Genomic DNA, 22,569 nt, shown 5'->3' with positions numbered 1-22,569 from the left:
AAACAGGAACGTGCACATGGAAGAAATTTACTTGCAGGTTGTACACTACATAGCAAATGTTCACTCATATCAATTAGAATAAAACACTCAGAGTCTTCTCCTCACCTCTGTCTCACTGAAAAATTATTTTGGTATGTGAAAATCATCAAATTAAAAAAAAAAAATCAACACATTCAGAGCCTTCTTGATATACTGAAAAAGTTAAATGCCTTCACTGATATGGCAAGGGTATTCAGGGTAATCTACATGGATGCAATGAATTTGACAAATATCAAGAAGTACATGGAAGTGGTATAATTGTTTGTATTATTATCATCTGTTGATAATAAAAATCCAGAGTTTAAACACCTAAAAGGACAAAGAAATGTATTTTATTTCATTATTCACTCTAATGTCAAAACTATTAGCTGCTACCACTACAATGCACCCTTAAGTAGGCTGTGTGATTTCAAGAGGCCTCTTAAAATTTAATTTTCAAAAGACTCCCCCTTTCCTTAATCTTCCAACACTCCCAAAAAAGTGACAACAGATTCCAGCTTAGAGAAAAAGTACATGAAAAAATACTCTAAGAAATTTCACCAGCTGGTTAAATGCCTTTCTTCACAGCTTCAAGCACACATGGTAAGCAGGTATTCAGAAGAATACCCCATTTGAGTTGGAGTATCTGTCTTTCAGCATAGTGGAATGGCATGACATCCATGGATCCACTTTCATGTCATCACTCTAAAGGCCATGTTTTGTGCAGAACTTTGAGAAAAATCTATGCTAGAGTTACTTGCCGGTTCTGAAATCTACTTATAAATGCAGTGACAGTATGATCATTTCCTTATTTCTACAAGACACAGGGACTTATGAAAAACTTATTTTCCACTACTAACTCCTAACACTTCATCTGCACTCTGCTCCAAAACATTCCAGTCCACTGCTATTACAAGACCTAAAACCTAAAGCAGGAAACTGAATTCCCCAGTGACATATTAAATTCCACCTCTAAAACTGCTTGGTCCTTGATCCTTATGCCAGGTTACAGGCAAAAACCAAACAGTTTTGGTACATATTAAGGTATATGAATGAATTTTGTGATAAAGCTGCCTTATGTACCAGGGAACTGATTTTTTTTCAGGTAGGTATGACAGTCGATCTTTAAAATTACTTGGTTCTTGCTCTTATTCCAGTTATCAGCCAAGTGAATAACATCTATGAGTATGGCTTCATGGTATTTTGTCCACAGAAGCAAGTTTGCTTCACACGTGCCCTAAGTCAGGTGGAAGCACAACAGCCCTGGAAGCCATGGCAATGGCAGCAAGCCTTGGTCCCAAGCTAACTCAGAGCTAGCTGGCCTCAAACAAATACAGCCTCCACACATCTGCAAAATCCATGCTGACACAAGCACTGACTGTTTTGTTTAAGCTCTAACAGGTGTAACAAATTAATTCTCTATTATGGTAATGATAAATTTTCCTCAAAGAGTAATTTTCTCAACAGAGAACATCCAAGCAAAGCAAATCATGATACATCATAGGCATTTCCTTCTCCTTGATCAGGACAATGTACCTTTATGGTAAATTGAATCTTTACCTTTTTGCGAACTCCTTCCTGTGTGCTGGACAGCTTGAGGAGAACAGGGGGTAGGAATTTGGAAATAATGTTCTGTAACTGCTCATCTGTTTCTGCATGGCCAAGACGTAAGAACACACGCTCCAGCTGATCTGCAATTAAAGAAAAAAAAAAAAGAGAAACTGGTTGAAACTTAAATTTCTGTAGCAAGAAAACTTTTTCTGAACATCCCCTAATAGACTTAAAAGAAGCACTGCACAATGTCATTTGAGTATTTATATCTCAAAAGCACTCATCACAGATTTTTTTAACACTGAGAAAATAATTAATGGTAAAAAACAGCCCAATGGCTTCCAGTAATAGCCTTCACAAGTACGGGAAGACCTCTCCTAGCAAAGACAAAAACAATTAAGGCTGTCTCTGCATGTACAATCCACACACCTGAAAACACAAGTGCCATGGTTTGACACTGGCACAATGCCAGTGCCCCCATGAAAATGCAATCTCTCAACTGAATGCTGTGAAATGCAATCGAGAACAGAGCAAAGCAGGCCCAAGCTTAATAACAAGAAAAAAAACTTTATTAAGCTACTACTACTACTATACTACTATAAAGGAAAAAGAAAGAAAAAAACACACACAAAAATCAAAATGAAAACCTTCCAAAGCATTCCTCCTCCCACCACCCAACTCCAACAAACCACAGAGAGACACAACCTAGACCCCAATCAGGTTTCCACCCTCTAGACAATTGATTCTCAGTCCATCGAGGGAGAGAGAAGCCTCTCCTGTGCCACAGAACCCCCAAGAAACACAGCTGCCACACCCTGTGCTTCCATGTCACACATGGCACCGCCTGGAGAAAAAGTTTGCCATGGTGACCCTCTCCTTTCCATGCACAGTGCTCTCACGACCAATGCCTGGATGAGCAGACTGCTTTTAGGATTTTTTCCTTTCAAGGATGCCCTGCCAAGAGGGAAAAAACAACAGTTCAGTTTTTCATTTTTGGGACCACAGTCCCCCCCATTTTCCCCTGGAGCTGAGGGTCCAAGAACAGAAATCTTCTTCTCTTCTTCCTCTGCGAAGACAGGGGGCACCACCACAAACCTCCTTAACTTTTCTCTGTTCGCTCCACTTCTGTCTTTTCCCAGCTGAAGCATGGTCTCTTTGGCTCACCGGCATCCTCCTAAAATACAGTCTCTCTTGGAGGAGATCGGCTCAGTCTGTGGCTACCAAGAAAAAGTCCAGCCAAAAGCCACTCCATCATCTCCTCCCACCTAGAATAAAAGTCCCGACTCCCAGAGATGGCTTGCTGCCCAGGCTCCAGCTCCCACAGGCGGCTGGGCACCTTGCGGCCCCCCGGCTCTTCTCCTTCCCCTGTGAACTGCTGGCAAAACCACCGCTGTCTCTTTCGCTGTCTTGGGAGAGAGAGAGAGACTCTGGGGGGGAAACAGAGACATCCCAGATTTCTCCACCCTTCCATCTGCAGGGGGGCCAGCCCGGTTCCAGTCCCTCCACCCTTGGGCCTACCTCCAAAGGCCACATGGCTTCTCCCCTCCCCCGACCCAGCTCATAGCCGGGCAGGGGAGAGTCCTGCACTGACCGCTGACCGGAACCCAAGAGAGCGAGCTCTCCTGGGAATTCTGCTTTTAACCGCTCTGTGTTCTCAGAGGCATGTCCAGCCTCAATTGGTCAATATCCAAATTGACCTCTTCCTTCTGAGAAAAATTCTTTTTCCGTGTCAAACCACGACAACAAGACACAATCTAGAGTGAAAAATCAGTTTTTCTGAAGCTCAAGAAAACTGTTCCAGGGTAAATTTGATACACACAGGTTAGGGTTTCAGAATTATTCATATGACATCTTGACACAGGCTAACCTGTCCAGCACCTGCCCACTGGGGCACTAAGGTCTCCCAGAAAATCTGAACAAATATCTGCTGAGCCAGTACTTGTTTGTTACAAGTAGCTGATTTGTTTTCAAATAGATAGCACTATCATCAATAGGAGTAAGAGCACAAGCATGAAATGTAGAACATACTGATGTGATCATATATCACTATACAATGTGGCTGGGGTATTTCAACTTACCTTCCTCTGGCCAGTTGATCTACTCCCCCAACCCAGAAAGGAACAAACAAAAAATCATTTCACAAAAACAGATGACACCAAAATCTTCTGTCAATCACTCAAGAACAAAGGCTGAGGATCATTTGTTTTTATAAAACAAGGTTAAAAGTCCTTCTTTCAAGTGCCAGCATGCAGCTGCCCCAACAGCTACACGAGAAGCAAAGCAAAGCCTCCCCAGCAACAGCAGCATTCCCAACAGCTGGACCAAGAAGAGTCCTTGTGCACAGGACCAGGAGCATGTATTTCATCCAGCAGCAATGAAGCCCAGACCCACAGGTAGCAAGGGGACCCAATGCTTTTGTAAGGTCTTAAGACATCTTACAAAGAGGAAATAATTTCTCCAAAGACTAATGTAAAGTAATCTCTAGCAAACTGAGATTAGAGGAAGACCAAAGAGAGGCCTCCTTCAGCAGAGGAGGATCATCAAGCTGATTGTAAAGGACTACAGTGGTAAAAAAAAACCACCAAAAACAAGCCACTTGTACAGGGCAGCAATAAAGACTGAGGTGAATGTATACGGTTAGAACCAAAGTGAACAAAAGGGATGTTGAAATGCAAATACAGCTCTACTCAGCAAACTTATCATTATTTTGCTTCAGAAAAATATTTTAAAAATTGTGCTATCCCAGCATTCATAGCATCATTCCTCCTCTGCCAGAAGCAGATTAAACATACACATACTACTTCCAAGATTTCATTTTCTGCTGAGCAAATATGACAGGCAACTGGAGAGAGGATGATGAAATTTTACTGTCAAGGAAACTGCTGCTGAAATTCTGCAACATCTATACAATAAACTGAAGATATGAGTCAATCTCATTTCAGAGAGATTTCACAGACTACTCAGGCCATCAGCTAGTCAATGGCTCTACAACACTAATCTCATGTTTCAATTTTTTAAAAAATGTTGACATTTGATTTCTTCGCACCTCCTTCTTGTGTCATCCTTCCCCCACTCCTCCTGTCCTTCCCATTCCAATGAGCACCCATTCAAGGACATCCTTAGGGGTCTCACTACCGCACAGGCAGTAAGAGACTACAGAAGTCACATTAAGCAGCTGAAATTATTCTAAAAAGTAATAAAAACTATAAAATCTTTCCCCTTGGACCTAGAACTCCAGGAGAACACTGCAGATCCATCATTCTCAAGCAAATTAACTGCGGAACTTTCTCAATATGTTCTTTTACATAGTAACAGATCAAAAACAAGTGTAAGAAAACTCAACCAAAGATAGTTCCTAAGTCATTTGTTGTAGTCACTGGACTACGCACAGACCTTCTCAAAGTCAGAGACACTGACAGAGTGCACTTCACGTGTGCACTCAGGAAATGCAGCAATGCACTGAATTACAAGCACCTGCCCCGTTTACAGCTTCCTCCATTATTCTCATTTCAAGCAGCCACCAGAATGGTGAAATAATAATATCAAAACCAATAATAACAGAGATCAGGAGGAAAAAAAAGCTACCCCCTTCTTAATGCTGTCTGTGAGATAAATCTATTACTTTTCTCATACCTCTGCTGCAAAGTCAGTTAAGCCCTAATACTGTCATCAGATAGTCTTCCTTTAACCATAATCATAACAAGACTCTTCAGCAAATTCAAGGATACGGGTCACCTGGGTGTAGTTAAGCAACTGGCCAGGAGTTTGTCAGAGTACTCGCTCATGCTGCTGATGCAGGCTGTATCCATAGCAGTGAGATAGGAAAACAAAGAGCTATAAAACTTCCCAAGCATTGTACATCAAACATTTCCTCCATCGTTTTTATTTTACTAACAATTAAGACCATTTCTCAAGCTGACAGCATTCATTACAGGAAAGCATAAACACTGGAGATTTAATGCACCATACACAACGGTCCAGGAATATAAGTGTGCATGAAGTATGTGCACCTCAGATGCTGTGTCCTGTCTTCCTGTGTGCTACAGACCTCCTGGCTGGCATGAGGAAAGTGTTTTTCCCTCCTTTATATCTCTTCACAGCCAGCAAACAGACCACTATGCACCAGACATCAAACAAGACAGTTTGCTCACAACTGGTCTCAACTCCCCATATCATGCAGTTTTTAAGTATAGAGCTAAAATCTTCTCCATCTGATTTTACAACCCCTACTAACAACTGAAAAACTGCACAATTGCAATTCTATGAGCTTATCTGATAGCAGATATAAGTAAAACAAGATGTCTAACTTGCTTTACTACATACCAAGGAGAGTGGGGTTGGGGGCAGAAAGGACAAAAACTGATTGGAAAAAGCCTTAGCAACCAATCTTAGAGACATCATATGTGTGCCACAGCTATGACAGTTAGCATTTTACTATGGATTAAAAAACAATACAACAAAGAATAAGGTACATGAGTAACAAAATTGCTAAGTAGATTTAGTTTTACAATATGTACAACTAAGTCCATGCAGAATTTTAAACAGTTATTCATATATTTTGGAACAATCACTTCTTTTCATGCTGCTGTGTAGTACTTTCACAAAAAACGCTAATTTTGTGGCACTTTCTTGAGGAAACAAATGGTGTTTACAAAAAGACAAAGATAAATATGGAGAACCAAACAAAAGGCATTGCATATGCGGAAGACATTTCCTTTCATTGTATGTAAAAGAAACAAAGGGGACGAAAACCAAGATCTATCTTTGTATCACTATTTCTAACACCAGCATCCAATTTGTGTAAATTGACATCGTGTATTTGGAATCTGCAATTCCCAAATTACCATGGCAATGTAGCTACCTATCTTTGAGAAAATGCATGTTTCACTTCTGGTTCTTTCCAATCTCCATTTAAGACTACAAGGAGGAATACTGGTTTCAGCATTTAACAACCTTCAGAAGATAGAAAAGAAAGGAATCACTTTCAAAACACAGATAATGGATACAAATTCTACAAAGAAACTACACTGATAATGAGACACTAACTTCCAAATCCTGCAATACCATCCACAAAAGGGTCAGTGTTATTTAAAGTTTTGTTACTTCACAACTGACCTTGTGGTCACCCATGGTAGCAGTAAAACCCCACAGCCTGCACATAGGAAAAACATGCCCTTTCCTTCCATTTGGTAAATACTGACATGGAGCACATCAAAGAGAAATGAGAGAAAGACAAGGAGAAAAAAAAGGATAAAAATATGGATAAACAGTGAACAGCTACCTCAATACAGCCAGGAATTCAAAGAGTTTACCCTCCTTATTTTAATTACAAAAAACAAACAAACAAAAAAAGCACCCAAAAAAAACCAAACCAAAACAAAAAACCCCTAGCTTTACTGAGGTAGCTATGCCACTGTTGTATATCTGTATTTTTATCACAGAAATCTCTCAGTTCAGCCAAGCACAGTTCCATTTCAAATCAGTTTCCTCTGGCATTCTCTGGAATTTATAGATATTATGTACAGCACACCAGTTATTCCACACAGACTCCTCAGCAATGCACATTTGTGTAGCAGAGTATCAAGTAAAACACACACCCTTCCTTTTATGAAAACTGACTCAAGAAACTGCTGGGGCTAGGACATGTCAAACTAGCTGTACTTTGTTTGACTGTTAACCACAAAACATCTGAGGAACTAAAAGCAGTGTCTAAGTCCTCTGCAAAACAGAGCAGATCTATGCATGAAGTCAGAATTTATTTTCAGTTTCCTGAGAACTATCAGTTTGACAGATTGGTGGAACTGTTACAAAATAAATAATTTCTACAACAGTTTCAGCAAATCAGAAGAAAACCTCTGAGACCCTGCTCTATTACCTGAACACTGTAGAAGCATTACGTGCACAAGCATCTCCCCACATTTTCTCCAAATGGCCCTACATCAAATAAAGAGTACAAAAAGCATTTCAATTTGACCTCTTGGATGGCGGGGTAGTTTTAGGGGCAGGTTTGTACTAAAGCAAAAAGTCTATCACACCCTTTTGTCTCTCTAGAACTAAGCTATTGAGCAATTGCTTCTGCATTATTCCACACGCAGAAGAATAAAGTTCTCATCTGCTGTGCAACTACCAAAATAGGAGTAAAATTCTTGTTCAGATGTTATTAGACTCTGGGAGAAAATATAACTAGTATGATTATAGCAGCAAACAGTGAGTCAGGATTTGCTGGTGCTATTCTTGTCTCTACCAGTAACCCCTTTTATGCCTATAACCAAAAGACTTAAGGGAGCACTTGTACAAACAGGCCACTCACCAGGTTGTCATACAAAATTTGACTGGAAAAGGCTAGGAAAGCCTGTTGGAGGAAGGCTATATTATGGGTTTTTTTCCCATTCTATTCTTTCTCTTTATAAAAAAGCTTACGTAAAAGCTTGAATAATACATCAGAACCCATGTTGCAATTTGCAATATTCCAGGCACAGGTTCTCCATTTAAATGGATGACTGCTATTACTCAAGAGTAACTTGCTTCTCTTGCATCTAAACTCTTGTGGCTTTAGGGCCAAGTTACTAATTTTGCATTAATTTTTAAACTGCCATATCTTATGCTGCCTTCAAACACCCTGTCCTCTAAAACGAGGAGCATCATTTACACAGCATTTAGACAGAGTTTCCATGTTTGACAGGGGCTATAGATGAAAGCTTCCTACAGCCATTTACAATGCTACATGAATATAAAGCAAGGAAACGTGGTTTTCGAACCTAAAACTAATGGTAATTATTTTTGTTATTCCAGGACTAGTCATCTGTTACAGTGCACTCAGGCTATGCTCTTCCCTATTTCCAGGGACCCCTGTGACTCTGATCAGGTAAGAGTGACCCCTCCTTCCTGCCCTGACAGAGTTGGCGGAGAGCCAATCCCTCTCCAGAGCCTAGATAAGCCCATGACCCTTCCTGTTCACCCTGTTTCCCCCCTTCACCTCATGGAATAAAGAAGCTGGACAACCACATCGGGGTGAGAGCCTCTTTTGAATCTTTGCCCATCTCCTGATGTTCCTCCCCTCAAGGCCTCATATCTCTGGGCTAGCCTAATAATTTAGGGGCTGAGAGAGGTAGGAGCATCAATCATCATCCTATAAAAGAAAGGCTTTCTTTCCAAATATGCTGAAATTTAACTATTTGAATGTATCAAGACAGCAAGCCCACACAGAGGCTTAGTTTCCCTCTCTTTCTCTACATGAAGTTACTCTTTTTTCCATTAGCTTTAATTAATGTTTTATTTAAGATTACTGTACTTTCTATTCAGTGACAGAGAGGTACCACAAAAAACCCAAACTAAACAAAAAGAAATTTCCAAAAAGAGATTCCTCCTCCCACCCAAAGAAAACATTTCTAAGCAAACCAATAAAACTGTCCCATTTTTGAAGAACGTCATGGTCAAATAACCTGAACAAAATAATGTAATTATAAATGTGACTCTTAGTCTAGGGATATGTGTCTTTCTAGTCCAGCTTAAGAGAAAGTCCTGTGTAGCAACAGGCATATGGCTGAGGACTAATTTTTTGCAGGATCAGATCTGGAGCCTGGAAAGTTAGATTACATACAGATAAAAGCCACAGAGTCACAAAGAAGATATCGACTGGTTTCACCAAGGACAATCACAACAGCATTGTGAATCTAACAACAGAATCTCTTGGACGACAGCAGCAGTGAGAGCTTGAACTGTCCTTACATCAATTTATCCCAGGTGTCAATGGAAAAAGTATCTTGGCATTTGGGTCCTCCAGTTCTAGGATTAGTACAGGATCAAGATTTTTCTTTACTCCACCATGGGACCTTGGCTACATACGGGACATCCCCACCATTATCATATCACTCAGCCTACTTCTAGTAACATCTAACAAAGAGCAGAATTAGGATGTTGTCTACACAGAAGCTCACAATAAAAAAAATTTTAAAAACCCCAAAAAACCAACAAAGGAAACATAAACAACAAATGAAGAAACAGCACACCGAAATTCTCTACTACTGAAAGCTAATAGTACTCAAATATATTCAAAGTATTTCTTCTGCCCTTTCTCTCTGACGACTGCCAAATACTATTTCAGGGTAACCAGAGGCCCTCTCATTTGGCTGAGTCATATGCTATCTTGCTATTAACTCTTCACAGGTAAGAACCATCTTTATGCCAGGCCAGAAAAAACAAGGGAAGAGAAACCGCTTCTTTTGAAACTCCATAAGCTTATCCAAAGAGCAACTGATCGGGTGCTTCCCCAGAGTCTCTGAGAAAGGCTTTTGGAGAGGACAAGAAGGCAGGGCCGTGCCCCGCTATCTGGAATGCTCGGCGGCAGCAGCACCTCCGGTCATGTGCCGAGCGCCGCAGGGGCGGCCTCGATGCGCTCCGTACCCGCGGCCCGGCGCAGCGCCTCAGGGCGCGGGGAGAGTCCGCCCCGGGACGTGCCAACTGTGCTGCGTCCGCACCGTTGCCGCGGCTCAAACACGGCACTCGCACAACGCAGGGCCGAAGTACCGACGGGCAGAGGCGGTGCCGCTTGTGCCCGTTCAGGAGCGGTGGGCGGAGGCCGCTCCGCCGGCGCCCGTGGTCCCGGCGACCCCAGGCTCCATCCCGGCCAGGAGCCGCCGCTGCCTCCCCGCAAGGTCACGCAGCCGGCGTGAGGGGCTAGGGATGCGGGAGGTGCCGCTGCCCCCGGTTTCCGCTTCCCGAAATGGCCTCCTACGGCCGGTCCAGCCCCGCTGCCGTCACCGCCCGGCCGGGCAGGGGACCGGGCCCCACCGCGGAGGAGACCCGCTGTGGGGAAACCCTGGCTCGCCCGCCCGCCAGACAGCCCCCGCTGCGAGTCCCTGCACTGCGAGCACTTACTGAGCTCGTCCTGGGCGGCCGCGGCCATGTTGCCGGCTGGGGAGGGGTGGGAGGCGGCGAGAGACGCACCGCGCCTCCCACCCCTCTCCGGCACCGGCACCGGGCCGGCGGCCGCGTCTCTCCTCCTCCTCCCTCTCCACCTCCTCCTCCACCTCCTCCTGCCGGCGGCTCCCCTCGACAGTGGCAAGCTCCGTCCTTCTGTCACGGCCAGTTTATATTTAGAGAGACCTGCCGTCCCCACCGCCCGCCCCCATCGCGTACACGGCCCGGCCCCGCCGCCGCCGCCCCGCCCGGCGGGCCCCGACGAGGAGGTTTACGGGGGCAGCACTGACCGGAGTCCGCGCTGACCTCCATGGCGGCCGCGCCAGCTTGGCGCTCGGCACGGCGGTGCAGGGATGCAATGGAACGGCACGGGAGCGGCACAGGGCGCCCCCGCGCGGCCGCGGGTGCCTTAGCAGGGGAAGGGCCGAGAGCCCCGCCCACAGCCGGGAAGGCACCGCCCACCAACGAGCGGCATGGCCACGCCCCTCGCCACGGCCGCCGCTGCCGAGACTCTATTCCAGAGCCATTTCCCGAAGGGGTAGAACTCGTCCCCTGCCGTTCTGGGGTTACTCAGAGAGACCGCCACACTGCGTCTTTCTCCCAACTCTGCCATGCCATACGTAATCACTGTAAGGAGCATCGTGGCAACATGCCGCAGCCGAGGCGTCGTGGGGCACCTCTGGGAGCGGACCGCGTGGCGCCCGCTCCGCACCTCCCTCACCGCTTCCTGCAGCCGGCACGGGGCACCTGGTGACGGCTCCCTAAAGCTCCACGGGAGTCCCAAGGCAGACGTGAGTTCAAGTGAGAGATGTCAAGAGGACTATCTTGTTTCTCGAGTCAGGAAAAAAAAGATGACAAAAGCTTCCATGTACCATTTTTGCTACATCTGTGCAATGTTTCTGGCTGAGCTGGAGTTCGTTTCCCTCACAGTAGCCACCATCTTGCTGCACTTTGCGTTGATAATTGGAAAGGTGCTGATAACACACCAGCTGCTGCTCAGCTTTGACTGTTGCTGAGCAGCACTGGCACAGTATCAGCATTGTCTCCAACAGTCCTTCCTCCATCAAGGGGGCTGGGGGTGGGCAAGATCCTGGGAGGGGACACAACCAGTCCAGCTGACCCAAACTGACCAAAGCCTTATCCCATGGTATATGATGTCAGCTCAGATACAAAAGCTAAGGGAGGAAGGAGGAACAGGGGGCATTCCATTTTTACAGTTTTTGCATTCCAAAGCAACCTCTACAATCCTGAAGTCCCACTCCCCAGGAAATGGTCAGACATGGCTTGTGGCTGGGAAGTAAAGAATAAAATTATTCCCTTCCTCTTTGCTTGTGTGTGCATAAATTTTTGCTTTTGCTTTAGTAAACTGCCTGATCTCAACCAACAAGTCGTTTTCCATCTTGTTCTGTCTCTCCCATCCTGCTGAGAAAGGGAATGGATAGAGCAGCTTGGTAGGCACTAGCCACCCACCCCAGGTCAACCCACCACAATTTTTTAAGGTCATGGTCTGAGGAGTTGACTCAGCCTCCAGTCATGAGAGACTGGGCTCTAATGAGGTGTAAAGAGGTGGACCTTTTTTTTTTTTTTTTTTTTTTTTGAGGAAGCAGATTTGGAACCCATCCACAACTGATGTAAATTATAAGCATTTATTATTGCAGAAAGGAGATCGGTGGAGGAGGAGACCAGCCACATGGGAAGCACTCTCATTTCTAGCTTTAATAGCTTTAAGAACAGCACATACTCTGATGAGCTGAGCATTTTTGTGGTGAGTATTTGCAGCATCAATCCCATATCTGCTTTCCTAAGAAATGTCAAACATGGAGGTGATGATGTTCCTGCTGGTTACACCAGAGCAGAGATGTAATCCTCCCTTCCAGGAGAAGTCTCTGGGTATGCAACATCACAGGTGGCAGACCTGCTGTCAAGGCCACTATTTCAGGGAGCTGTGCATACAGAATCACTCAGAATCACAGAATGGGTCAGGCTGGAAGCATATCTGGTCCAACTTCCCTGCTCAAGCATGGCCACCCTAGACAACATGGCACAGGATTGCATCCAGACAGTTCTTGAATCTCTCAGGTGAGGGAGACTCCACAACCTCTTTGGGCAATCTGTTCCAATGTGCAGTCACCTGCACAGTAAAGAAATTCTTCCTTGTGTTCAGGTGGAACCTCGTCACCCTCCCTTAGGATACTTCTAGACATAGATGAGGTCACCTATCAATTATGTCTTTGGGCACCCACAGGAGGAATTTTCTCTACGATTCTACGATTCTGTGCCATGGAGGCAGTGTACTGGGCAGTTCCCAAAGTGGAGCCAGTTAAATTGTGTTGGACCCTACAAGACAGGTGGTCAGACCCTGAGCTCTGCCAGGAGCAAGCCTAAACCAGGTACAGGCTCAGGAAGTACTTCAGAGGTTTCTTCCCTGAAGAATCACAGAATCATTGGGGTTGGAAGGGACCTCTGGAGATCACCTACTCCAATCCCCCTGCCAAGACAAGGGTCACCTAAAGCATATGGCACAGGAATGTGTCCAGGTGGGTTTTGAATACCTCCAGAAGGGAGATTCTGTGATTTCCCTAAGCAGCCTGTCCCAGTGCTCTGCCACTCTCAGTGTAAAATTGTTCCTCGTGTCGAGGAGACTTCTTGTGCTTATGGCCTTCACTCCTCCTGCTACCGCAGAGAATCACTGAAAGGTCTGGCACCACCCTTGGCATCTGCCTTTGAGATATTTATATGCATTAATGAAATCCCCTCTCAGCCGTCTCTTCTCCAGACTGAACAGGCCCAGCTCCTGCAGTCTCTCCTCATGAGAAAAATGCTCCAGACCCCAAATTACCTTTGTGGCCTCCTCTGGACCCCTTCCAGTATCTCTGTGTTTTTCTTGAGCTGCGGAGCTCAGAGTAGACCGCAGCAGATCAGATGCGGCCTCCCCAGGGCTGAGCGCAGGGGGCAGGATCACCTCAAAGACCTGCTGGCAGCGCTCTTCCCAATGCATCCCAGGATTCCGCTGGCGCGGGCGCCACGCACGGGCGCACCGTCGGCTGGGAGCAGGGGCCGGCGGCGAGCAGGGGCCCGTGAGGAGCCGGGCACGGAAGAGCCGTCCTAGCGCCCGGCGCTGCCTCCGTGCCGCCCCCGCGCAGCCCCGCCGCACCGCCCCCGCCACGCCTTCGCCTCCCTCCCGCGCCGGCCCCGCCGCCGGCCGCGCGCACGGCGCGGAGCACGGCCCGTCCCCGGCGGAGCAATGGCGGCGGCGGCGGCGGCGCGGTGGTGTCCGGGCGGCCGCTGGGCGCTCTGCCTGTGCCTGTGTGCGGCGCTGCTGCCGCGGCCGGCGCGGGGCCTCACCGACCGCCTCTACTGCGGCCGCCGAGTCTGCTACGAGGTGCTGGGAGTCAGCCGGCAGGCCAGCAAGGCGGAGATCGCCCGCGCCTACCGGCAGCTGGCCCGGCAGTACCACCCCGACCGCTACCGCGGGGAGCCCGCGGGCGGTGAGGGCGGCGGGGCGCAGGCGGCGCACGAGAAGTTCCTGCTCATCGCCGCCGCCTACGAGACCCTCAAGGTGAGAGAGCGGGACCGCCGCCGCGGCCGGAGCCGCTCGGGTAAGCAGTCAGGGAGGGGAGGAGAAACACCCCGAAATGCTTCCTTCCGTAGCCAGCCCGAGAGTGCGGGAAGGAGCATGGAGTGCTCTTGGAAATCCTTCTGTGTCTAGAACGCGTTATTTTCAAATTTATTTATTTACTTATTTTATTTATTTATTTATTTATAACGAACCGACTAGGCTTTATCTTGGAGGTATGCCTTTAAAAGTAGCAGTGTCTGGAGTAGCATATGGGATCTGTAAAGGAAGGCTTCTCAGGGCAAAGCATGTGTGACTTGGCAAAGATGCAAAGATGGAACCCAGGAATGGAAGAAGGAGACGTGTAAGTGTTTTAAGGCTACAGGGGATTAGAAAAAGGAACTTTTTTTTTTTTGCTAGGCAGAAGCAGGGACAGAGTTTGAAAGGAATTCAGTTGAGCATCACAAAATTATATTTCCCCTCCTGCTATTGCATGGAGGAAAATGATGAAAAACTCAGAAGACATGAGAACAATGAGATTTTGAATTGGCCATCCATTGGATAGATTCCATAGCCCTGTAAACTAATTCCTTTAAGTTTTGTATGACAATTTCCTAATAGGTTCTTCATCTGAAAATCTTTTCCTGAGCAATACTTATTAACTCCAGTGCAGCTGGACTTCACATTCTGAAGTTAAACAACTTACTCCATGGATTTCAGTTGCTTGTCTGTTTTCTAGTTTTAAATGCCTTTGCACAGCACCTGCTTATTCATTGTACAACTAAACATGTCATATGTGCATGGGCAGATAAGTGCAAGAATAAATTAATAGAGAATATGAGTAAATGAATTTCCTCTATGTTTCATACTCCCTTGGGCTATCACCAGTTTTACAGAGACATGGTCCTTAATGAGATGTAAAACACATGTACAATAGAGTAAGTGAAAGCAGGAATTTAAACCTGAGTGAGTTTTTCATGTCATCCTGCAGGATGAAGAAACACGTAAAGATTATGACTACATGCTGGATCATCCTGAAGAGTATTACAGGCATTACTACCACTACTATCGCAGGAGACTGGCACCTAAAGTAGACGTCACAATAGTGATCCTAGTTACAGTGTGTGCCATCTCCGTGTTTCAGGTAAAATTTCACATTTACATCATGCTGCTCTGTGAGTTTCTGAATAAGAAGAGAAGAAGTGGCAGCTCTCATAATGTACCATTTAATAAAAGTGTCAGTGAGGAGCCCTGTTCCTCTATGCTGTGGTTCAGGTCTGTGTGCTGCCCATAAAAATCCTGAAGTCAGGAGGTACTTAGCGGATTTTTGACTGCCCTCGGTACCTTGAACAAAGGTAGAGATTTCTTTTAATTTTGGTGAGACAAGGTGCATCTTTTCTGAAGAATTTACTTAGTTCTTCTTGGCAGGCTCAAAAGTAGCTCAGGCAGGACTAGTGCCCCAAACAACATGTGTCAGCTTGTCAGTATCCATAAGTAAATTAAAAAAAAAAAAAAAAAGCCAGTCTAGCAAACTGAATTCAAGACTCAGTTCAGATGATAGGACTGATTATCAGGAGTTTACTAAACTTGTGTGAATCTGTCATTGCGGTGTATTTTAAACACCACATTGATGAAGTCAGGAGAGAAGCAAATTCAGTTCAGCAGAGTTTACTGTGAAAGTGGTAGATCCAAGGCCAAGAAAACCCTGTGTTTTACATGAAAAGGCTTGTGCTGTTACTGACAAGAGGACAAAAGTTCGTAACTTCTCTTTAGGATCTTTTAAATCACTGGTTCAAAACACCATTAAAAATACCCAAGAAGTTTAAGAGATGAAGATACAGCTTATGCTGTGGTGTAGGCAGCTCAATGTTTAGTGGGATATTAGAAGTTAGAATAAAAATTATGTTGATCAGAATTTGAGAACTTGGAATAATAAATTCTAATGGCATATTCAGCCGAATACCTAATTTATCTTCAGATTTAGTAGTGGCAAAGTTTCACTTCACGTCTTATTTCTTATTTTATCTGCAAGTGCAGGCACTCACTTTCCTGGAGTCCCAGCTGCAAAGTGCTTTTAAATTCAGTGTAAGCATGTGTAAACTGGTTTGCCCATCTTGCTTTCTGTCGTTTCTGCATCTTGGCCTTTGCTAAGGTTGTATAGTGGGTTTATGTCTGCGCTTGGTCTTGGTAGATGGTGTGAGATGCGTCATGGTTAAAAATGTTGTGTCAGTGAGACACGCTTGGATGTCCCAAGAATGAAAGTGAGCTGCTAACTTTTTCCCTCTTTGCCTATCTGGTTTCTTCCATGTTTTCCATGCCTCATCTCAGGTCATTTACAAGACCCTAGATGGGTCTTGTAATCATCTCTCAGCTAGTCCTTGTGCTTCTTCTGTCTTCAAAAGGAAGCATTCTCAGGGCTGTGCTGTACAGGGCTAGGAGCTGGACTTGACAGTCCTTGTGAGTCTCTTCCAGTTCAGGATGTTCTGTGATTCTGTGTTCCTCCAGGCAATAATTTACTGGTTTGTTGGAGGCTTTTTTTCCCCCACTCCCTTGAAATCCAGAGCGCAACTGGCAATCAGAGAGGTATGTTGAGTCTTGTTAAGTGGACACTGCCAGACTAATGAGATTGTCACATACTTAGGCAGTGTTCAGTGAACTGTTTTAAATAGGTAACGATTTTACACTTAAATATTCATATACTAGCTCCTATATTTATAAATATAACAAGAGAGGCTTCTGAGAATGGCTGGCACAGCCTGGTATTAACTTGCAGGAGATTGCCATCTACTCAAGAACAAAACTGTTCATAACGGTGTCTGCTTGGTCTTCCTTGTCATCGTAAATTGCTGTGAGATACGCTTGTATACATCCATTTTCCAGGTGCTTCACTGAGTGTGGAGGAATAGCTTCTGTGATACCACAGCTGTACTGTTAGCTTCACTTTTTGCCCTTACTCTAATATAACCGTGGTTAAAAGTGTGTGATAGCATCACTTTTGTCTTTTCCTGGCAAACCTCCAGATAGGAACGTGTCTGTATTAAAATATGAGTTTTACTTTTACTGTTCTTAAATTACAGTTCTTCAGCTGGTGGAGTAGTTACAATGAAGCTATCAACTACTTAGCATCTGTGCCAAAATACCGTATACAAGCTACTGAGATTGCCAGGCAACAAGGTTTACTCAACAAGACTAAAGAAAAAGGCAAGAACAGGAGGTCTAAAGAAGAAATTCGTGAAGAGGAGGAAGAAATTATCAAAGACATTATTAAAAATAAAATAGATATAAAGGGTGGTTATCAGAAGCCCAAAATATATGATATCCTTCTATTTCAGATCCTTCTTGCTCCTTTTTACTGGTGCAAATACATAGTTTGGTACTGTTGGTGGATTTATTGTTTCACTATTAAAGGGCAAGAGTATGGTGTGGAAGAGAAGTTGTACATCATACGAAGGTACATGAAAATGTCTCAGTCTCAGTTTGACAGCCTGGAAGATCATCAAAAACAGACCTTTCTTGAACGGCAACTGTGGATACGGGAAAACTATGAGGTGAGTAGTGATACTGAAATCAGCCAGGGAATAAACTTTCTAGCACAACTTGAAGTATTAGAAAGCAGGCATTCTTCATTCACTGAACACACCCCAAGCATATATTCTCTAATCAAATGTATGTCGTGAAACTTTACAGTGGGGTATTTATTCCATTGTGATTGTACATATTCATTACAATATACTTCCTAGCTAATACATAAACATCACTTTTCCTAGAGCTAATTTGCATGCATCCAGGTCCTGATGGAAGTCCTTTTATTGTTCTAGAGGCTTGTCTGAAGGGGTCTGTGATGGTTATATTGACTAAGTGTTTCAATATTTCAGGTGTCCTTTCCTTGAACTTTTTCTTTGGGCACATGCTGTTGCTTCTTGTTACATGCAATAATACCACTGTTTTCCTTATTTTATGTTCATCCACTTGTTCCAGCTACTTTTACATACTTTTACCTTTTTTTGCTAATTAGTCTTTAAAGTCTGTCCAGCAGCTTCAGGGAAGCTGAAGATCTCTCTTCTCCATGTTATTTATCAGTAGCCCTGGTGGAAAGACTAATGTTGGTTATCCAGCAGTCCCAGAGCTGTAATAACAGTGTGCTCTTATGGTAGCTTGAAGACTATTGTCTCTTCTCCAAACAGTAATAATTTGTAATAAGTATTACCCAGATTTTCTGAAACTCCTATTTCATCAGTCTTCTAGCCTGGCCCAGACTGTTTTGATTGTTTGTTTATTATTGTTTTCATTTGGTTTTCCTATCTGTCCTTTGATAGTTCTTTGGCCTGTGGTGGGTCACAGACTGTTCTTGCAGTGCTGTATACTGTTTCAAGTAGGGATGGCATAAAAACCACCGTTAGGCACAACTTCTGCTCTTGCCATGGATAGTCAATAAATTAATAGTCAGTATTAAATAGTCACTATGTAATTTTTAAAAATTCTGTGAGAGCAGAGAAAGACCATTAGCCACAGCATGGGTTTTTCAATCCAGAATTATTTGGGATGCTGAGGCATGGCATGTTGACAGAACCCTTCTGTTATTCCAACAGGTGCATCTGTGGGCCATTTGCATGGGAGGTCTCTAGATAAAAAACATGAGAATGTGAACTTAGTCTGCTTAAGGGGACATGGAGTTGGTGCTGGAGTTGGGGAAAGAGATGGGATGATGGCAGGACACCAAAAATAAGAGAATGTTTTCTAGCAAACCCATCCTAACTGAACACATACACATACCTAGCAGCTAATCCTTTCCTTACATTAATACCTATTTTACCATTTTCTTCTTCAAGTTTGTAGGGTAATCCACCCTTACCTCTTTTGAAGAAACAATCTGAAGTCCAAAGACTGAGTAATGCTGCTAGTTAAAGCAGATGTTAATATGGAAAAAGATTGCATGGATATCCTGTAGTAGGGGAAAATTGTCCTAGTTTCTCATCCATGCAGTTCTTAATTAAGGATGTTTTGGTCACTGAATATGAAAGCTGTATTTGCCAAAAGTGAAGTCTTTTTAGCTCACACTTGTCTCCTGTGGTGGCCAGCAGTTCATTTTCTCTAACAAATACATGACATCTGCACACATATAGTAATATTTATCCATCATATTTTGCAGCTTTGTGACTTTTTGAAAAGGAAATGGGGTCTTTGTACTTAATTGCTTCAATGAGTTTTACCTGGTCACTTGTATGCAGTGAAGTTTTCAGTCTCTGCTGTGCCATCTGGTCATGAGTTCATCAATACTTGAAGAAGGTGGTAGAGGAGGATTTTTTGAAACCACCTGGACTCCTGCTTGTTCCAGTATTACAAGAAATGGAGAAATAATAATGTATTTTCTACAGAATGTATTTTCTAGGGTGAAAAATAATGCTGTAGTGTTTCTCCCCAAAAGCTTGTCTGTTCCTTCATCACTGGAAATGTCTATCTACATATTGTTCACTTTTCCAGTGTTTTAGGATGGGAATGACCAGGAATTCAATACACAGGGACATAGAGCTCCACAATATTTTTACAGTTTCCTAATGGTTTTTAAAACCTTTATGATCACTGAGCATTGAGTTTGTGTATTCATATAGCCATCTGTAATATATTTTTAAAATCTTGTTTGTACAAAGGGGAACTCTAAATTTAATTTACCTTTGTGTCAGACTAAGTCACGTGACACTGAGATGATAAAATCATGGATGGTTTTGAGATTTATGCTGGCTGCATCTACATAAACTACCTTCCAGAATAAAAATGCAGATACTTTTGCATTTTCTTGGCTTGTTTTTTTTTTTTTTTTTTTTCAGATTACTGACCTTGCTGTTAACTGTAGATTCCATTGCAGTGACAGAGTATTTCTTGACGGAATATAATTGTTCATCTTTTAGTACTGTAAACACTGGATGCTGAGATATTTGAGATATCCTCAACTTTGTTGAGAACCTTACTTGGGAACAAAAAGTTCCATACTGCTATTCTGTTAGATGATGACTTTGAAAAGGGAGAACAGCTAAAATGAGGAGCTGAACAGCTCCATTGGACAATATGTGTACTGAAAGGGACTTGCAAGGTTTGCTTTTCAGAACATGAGCAGTTGCTTAGTGTGTATTTTGTTGAACTCGTTGAGCATCTACTTCTCTAGCAAAAAAAAAAGGTTTTGGAGCTTACGGGAAGGTTGTTCTGCTCTCAGCAAAAGCACAAAGCATCTTGGGCAGTAATTAGTAGGCTCTTGAGCTGCAGGTCCTCCAACACTTTGTGTTGGTCAGGGTCTGCTTCTGCACTGCAACTCAGTCTTTTGTAAGAACAATAAGCTGGCAAATGATTGAAGAATAAGCACTTAGACCCTACTTGAGTCTCAGTTAAGCTGTTTCTTCATCCTTATTAAAACTTTCTGTCTTACCAGGTGTATAAACAAGAACAAGAGGAGGAGTTAAAGAAGAAGATGGCCATTGATCCCCGATGGAAGAGATACCGGCGGTGGATGAAAAATGAAGGACCAGGAAGACTGACTTTCATTGATGACTGAAAGTTGCTCAACAAAATGTGTGCTGTTGCTGAAAGTGATTTGCAAAACTTTTCATTACGCCATTCAGAGTTTTGTCTGCTGTGGCTTAGCAGTGATCTAAAACTCAGGAACTATTACATCAGGCAGAAGCATAATACAGGTTTACCATTTTTATAAATCAGACCCATTAAAACAGGCTCAGCCTAATGTATATATGCCATTTACTTGGGGATATCAGTGTGGAATTCATTATTCCAAACAATGTATTTTTGCTAGATGCTTCATCATCAATGAAACCATAACTCTAGTCTTTCTGAAAATGTTTTTAGTTCATACCTTGACAAGTCCCAGTTTTCCTCCTTAAGCTGAAGGGTTTCTGCAAGTGGAAACTGAAAATGCCCACATAAGATTCTGAAGTGAGAGCCATTTTCTGTTTTCTTCTCTTTCCCCCTACTTTTCAATCTAATTTCTAAGATGCCAAATTGGTTGTTTTTCATGTAAACAATATGGGGATTATACAAGACTACTGCTATTCGTACTTCACTTGGAAATGGATTTTATTCTTTGTGGGAATAAATGATGCATGATTGATCATCATTGTGATGCAAACAAGCCTTAATTCTTTGTTCTACAGAGTAATTAATGATACAGTATGCTTGGATTTTTGTGGTTTTTCATCTTGTACATTGGATTATACCTGCTTTTTCCAAACAAGTATACCAGTGAATATTAGCTTATTAAATGTGACAATTCTTTCACCAAAGTATTGGTTAAAGGGGAAAATGACCCTTTTGTTAAAAAGGGCAGTTTTGATGCCTTATGTAAATAAAGGCAAATAAATAAAAAAAGTAAATAAAAGTTTATATATGCAGACTTAATTAGTTTTAAATTCTAAATCTTAAAGTATTCATTACATTTATCTCTTCTGATCAGACCTCTGAGTACTTAGAATAAATAATACATAACAGCAGTCTGTGGTTTGCTCTGTAACAAACAAGCTCGGAGAGTTTCTGTGATTTGCTGGTAAAAGGGATTCTGCTACCTTATTCCTCTTCAGTAATTTTACTGGGGAAGGAAAGCTGGGAGCATAGTCTCTCTCCTGTCATCACACTTGTAAAAGTGAGTTCTTCAGAAGGAAACTGCTGAAAACACTGCCTTGTTGGCTACTGAAGAGGGTCCACAGAGAGCCAGCCTGAGTAATGACACTCAAACCAACATGGCTAGATGCCATCCTCCTTTATTGTCTAATTTATTCATGCTTTATACCTTATTGTCTTATATAATACAATAGCTAATTAACACTCATTGGCTAACGTAATGTAATTACATATACAAGTCACTTATCGATTGGCTGTTACACTACAAGTGTCTGATTGGGTTATAGTACGTGACAGTTTTCAGCATCCAGCATTGACTATGGTATTTGTACAAAGCTTATTGTCTTTTCAAGGATGTCCTAAATACTTTTAAAGTTACTCTGTAATCTGCAGGCCAGGGTTGTCCAGTTCCTGCAAAGAAATACCATCAAGGATATCATGCCCTTGCTCCATGAGAAATTCCTCTACAAGCTACCTTCTGTGGAGATTGGTTCTGGGAGTACTGTTTTGAACTTGCTACTCCTGACATTTTGCACATTTTTGAAATGTTTCAGTTTTCTGTTATAACATTTTCAAAAACGTGTTGTAGTTTTATGCGCAGCTGGAGATGAAACACCTCGTAGCTGCTTGTTCAACTCCTCTCTCTTTTCCCCCCACCCTGGTAGAATGGGGACAAGAGTCAAAGTAAAACTTGTATGTTGAGATAAGAACAGTTTAATAATTGAAAATACAGTAAAATACAATAATAATGGGAAATAGTGAAACAAACAAGTGATGTATGATGCAATTGCTCACCAGCTACTGACAGATGCCAGACTCCCCTTCCTGTACCCAGGTCCGCTGTCCTGGGTAACCCCCCCAGTTTAAATACCAGTTTAAATTCTGGTGTGGATTATCCATTTGGT

General features: G+C 43.3%; 2 protein-coding genes across 5 annotated transcripts in view; one reads left to right on the top strand and one right to left on the bottom strand.

Annotated features, from left to right (window-relative positions):
• Nucleotides 1–10,908, bottom strand: part of ECPAS (Ecm29 proteasome adaptor and scaffold) — a 60,227-nt gene extending 49,319 nt beyond the window's left edge. Inside the window, exons 1-2 of one of the 3 annotated variants that reach the window (XM_030257668.4) lie at nucleotides 10,779–10,908; nucleotides 1,579–1,709 (exon numbers count right to left, since the gene is read on the bottom strand). In XM_030257668.4, the coding sequence (XP_030113528.4) occupies nucleotides 1,579–1,709; nucleotides 10,779–10,800 (153 nt within the window). In that variant the 5' untranslated portion in view covers nucleotides 10,801–10,908. Of the gene's footprint in view, nucleotides 1–1,578; nucleotides 1,710–2,383; nucleotides 2,807–10,446; nucleotides 10,596–10,778 lie in introns of those variants that run through there. The other 2 variants (XM_030257667.4, XM_072922066.1) reach the window with 2 other exon arrangements.
• A 2,736-nt stretch (nucleotides 10,909–13,644) lies between these two features.
• DNAJC25 (DnaJ heat shock protein family (Hsp40) member C25) lies at nucleotides 13,645–21,176 on the top strand. Of its 2 annotated transcripts, XM_030257188.4 has the most exons (4): nucleotides 13,645–14,047; nucleotides 15,036–15,188; nucleotides 17,122–17,592; nucleotides 20,466–21,164. In XM_030257188.4, the coding sequence occupies exons 1-4, from the start codon at nucleotides 13,733–13,735 to the stop codon at nucleotides 20,586–20,588; spliced, it is 1,062 nt and encodes a 353-aa protein (XP_030113048.1). In that variant the 5' UTR covers nucleotides 13,645–13,732; the 3' UTR covers nucleotides 20,589–21,164.
• The last annotated feature ends 1,393 nt before the right edge of the window (nucleotides 21,177–22,569 follow it).

This window comes from Taeniopygia guttata, chromosome Z (assembly GCF_048771995.1).
Source record: "Taeniopygia guttata chromosome Z, bTaeGut7.mat, whole genome shotgun sequence".
Classification (NCBI taxonomy): Eukaryota; Metazoa; Chordata; class Aves; order Passeriformes; family Estrildidae; genus Taeniopygia; species Taeniopygia guttata.
This window is presented reverse-complemented; position numbering and strand designations above follow the sequence as displayed.

What these genes read in the sequence shown, in the direction of transcription:
- DNAJC25 (XM_030257188.4), top strand. Translation starts at nt 13,733, where the DNA reads ATGGCGGCGGCGGCGGCGGCGCGGTGGTGTCCGGGCGGCCGCTGGGCG. An exon ending in CCGCCTACGAGACCCTCAAG is followed by an intron (nt 14,048 to 15,035) that starts GTGAGAGAGCGG and finishes GTCATCCTGCAG; the next exon opens with GATGAAGAAACACGTAAAGA. An exon ending in GTGCCATCTCCGTGTTTCAG is followed by an intron (nt 15,189 to 17,121) that starts GTAAAATTTCAC and finishes CTTAAATTACAG; the next exon opens with TTCTTCAGCTGGTGGAGTAG.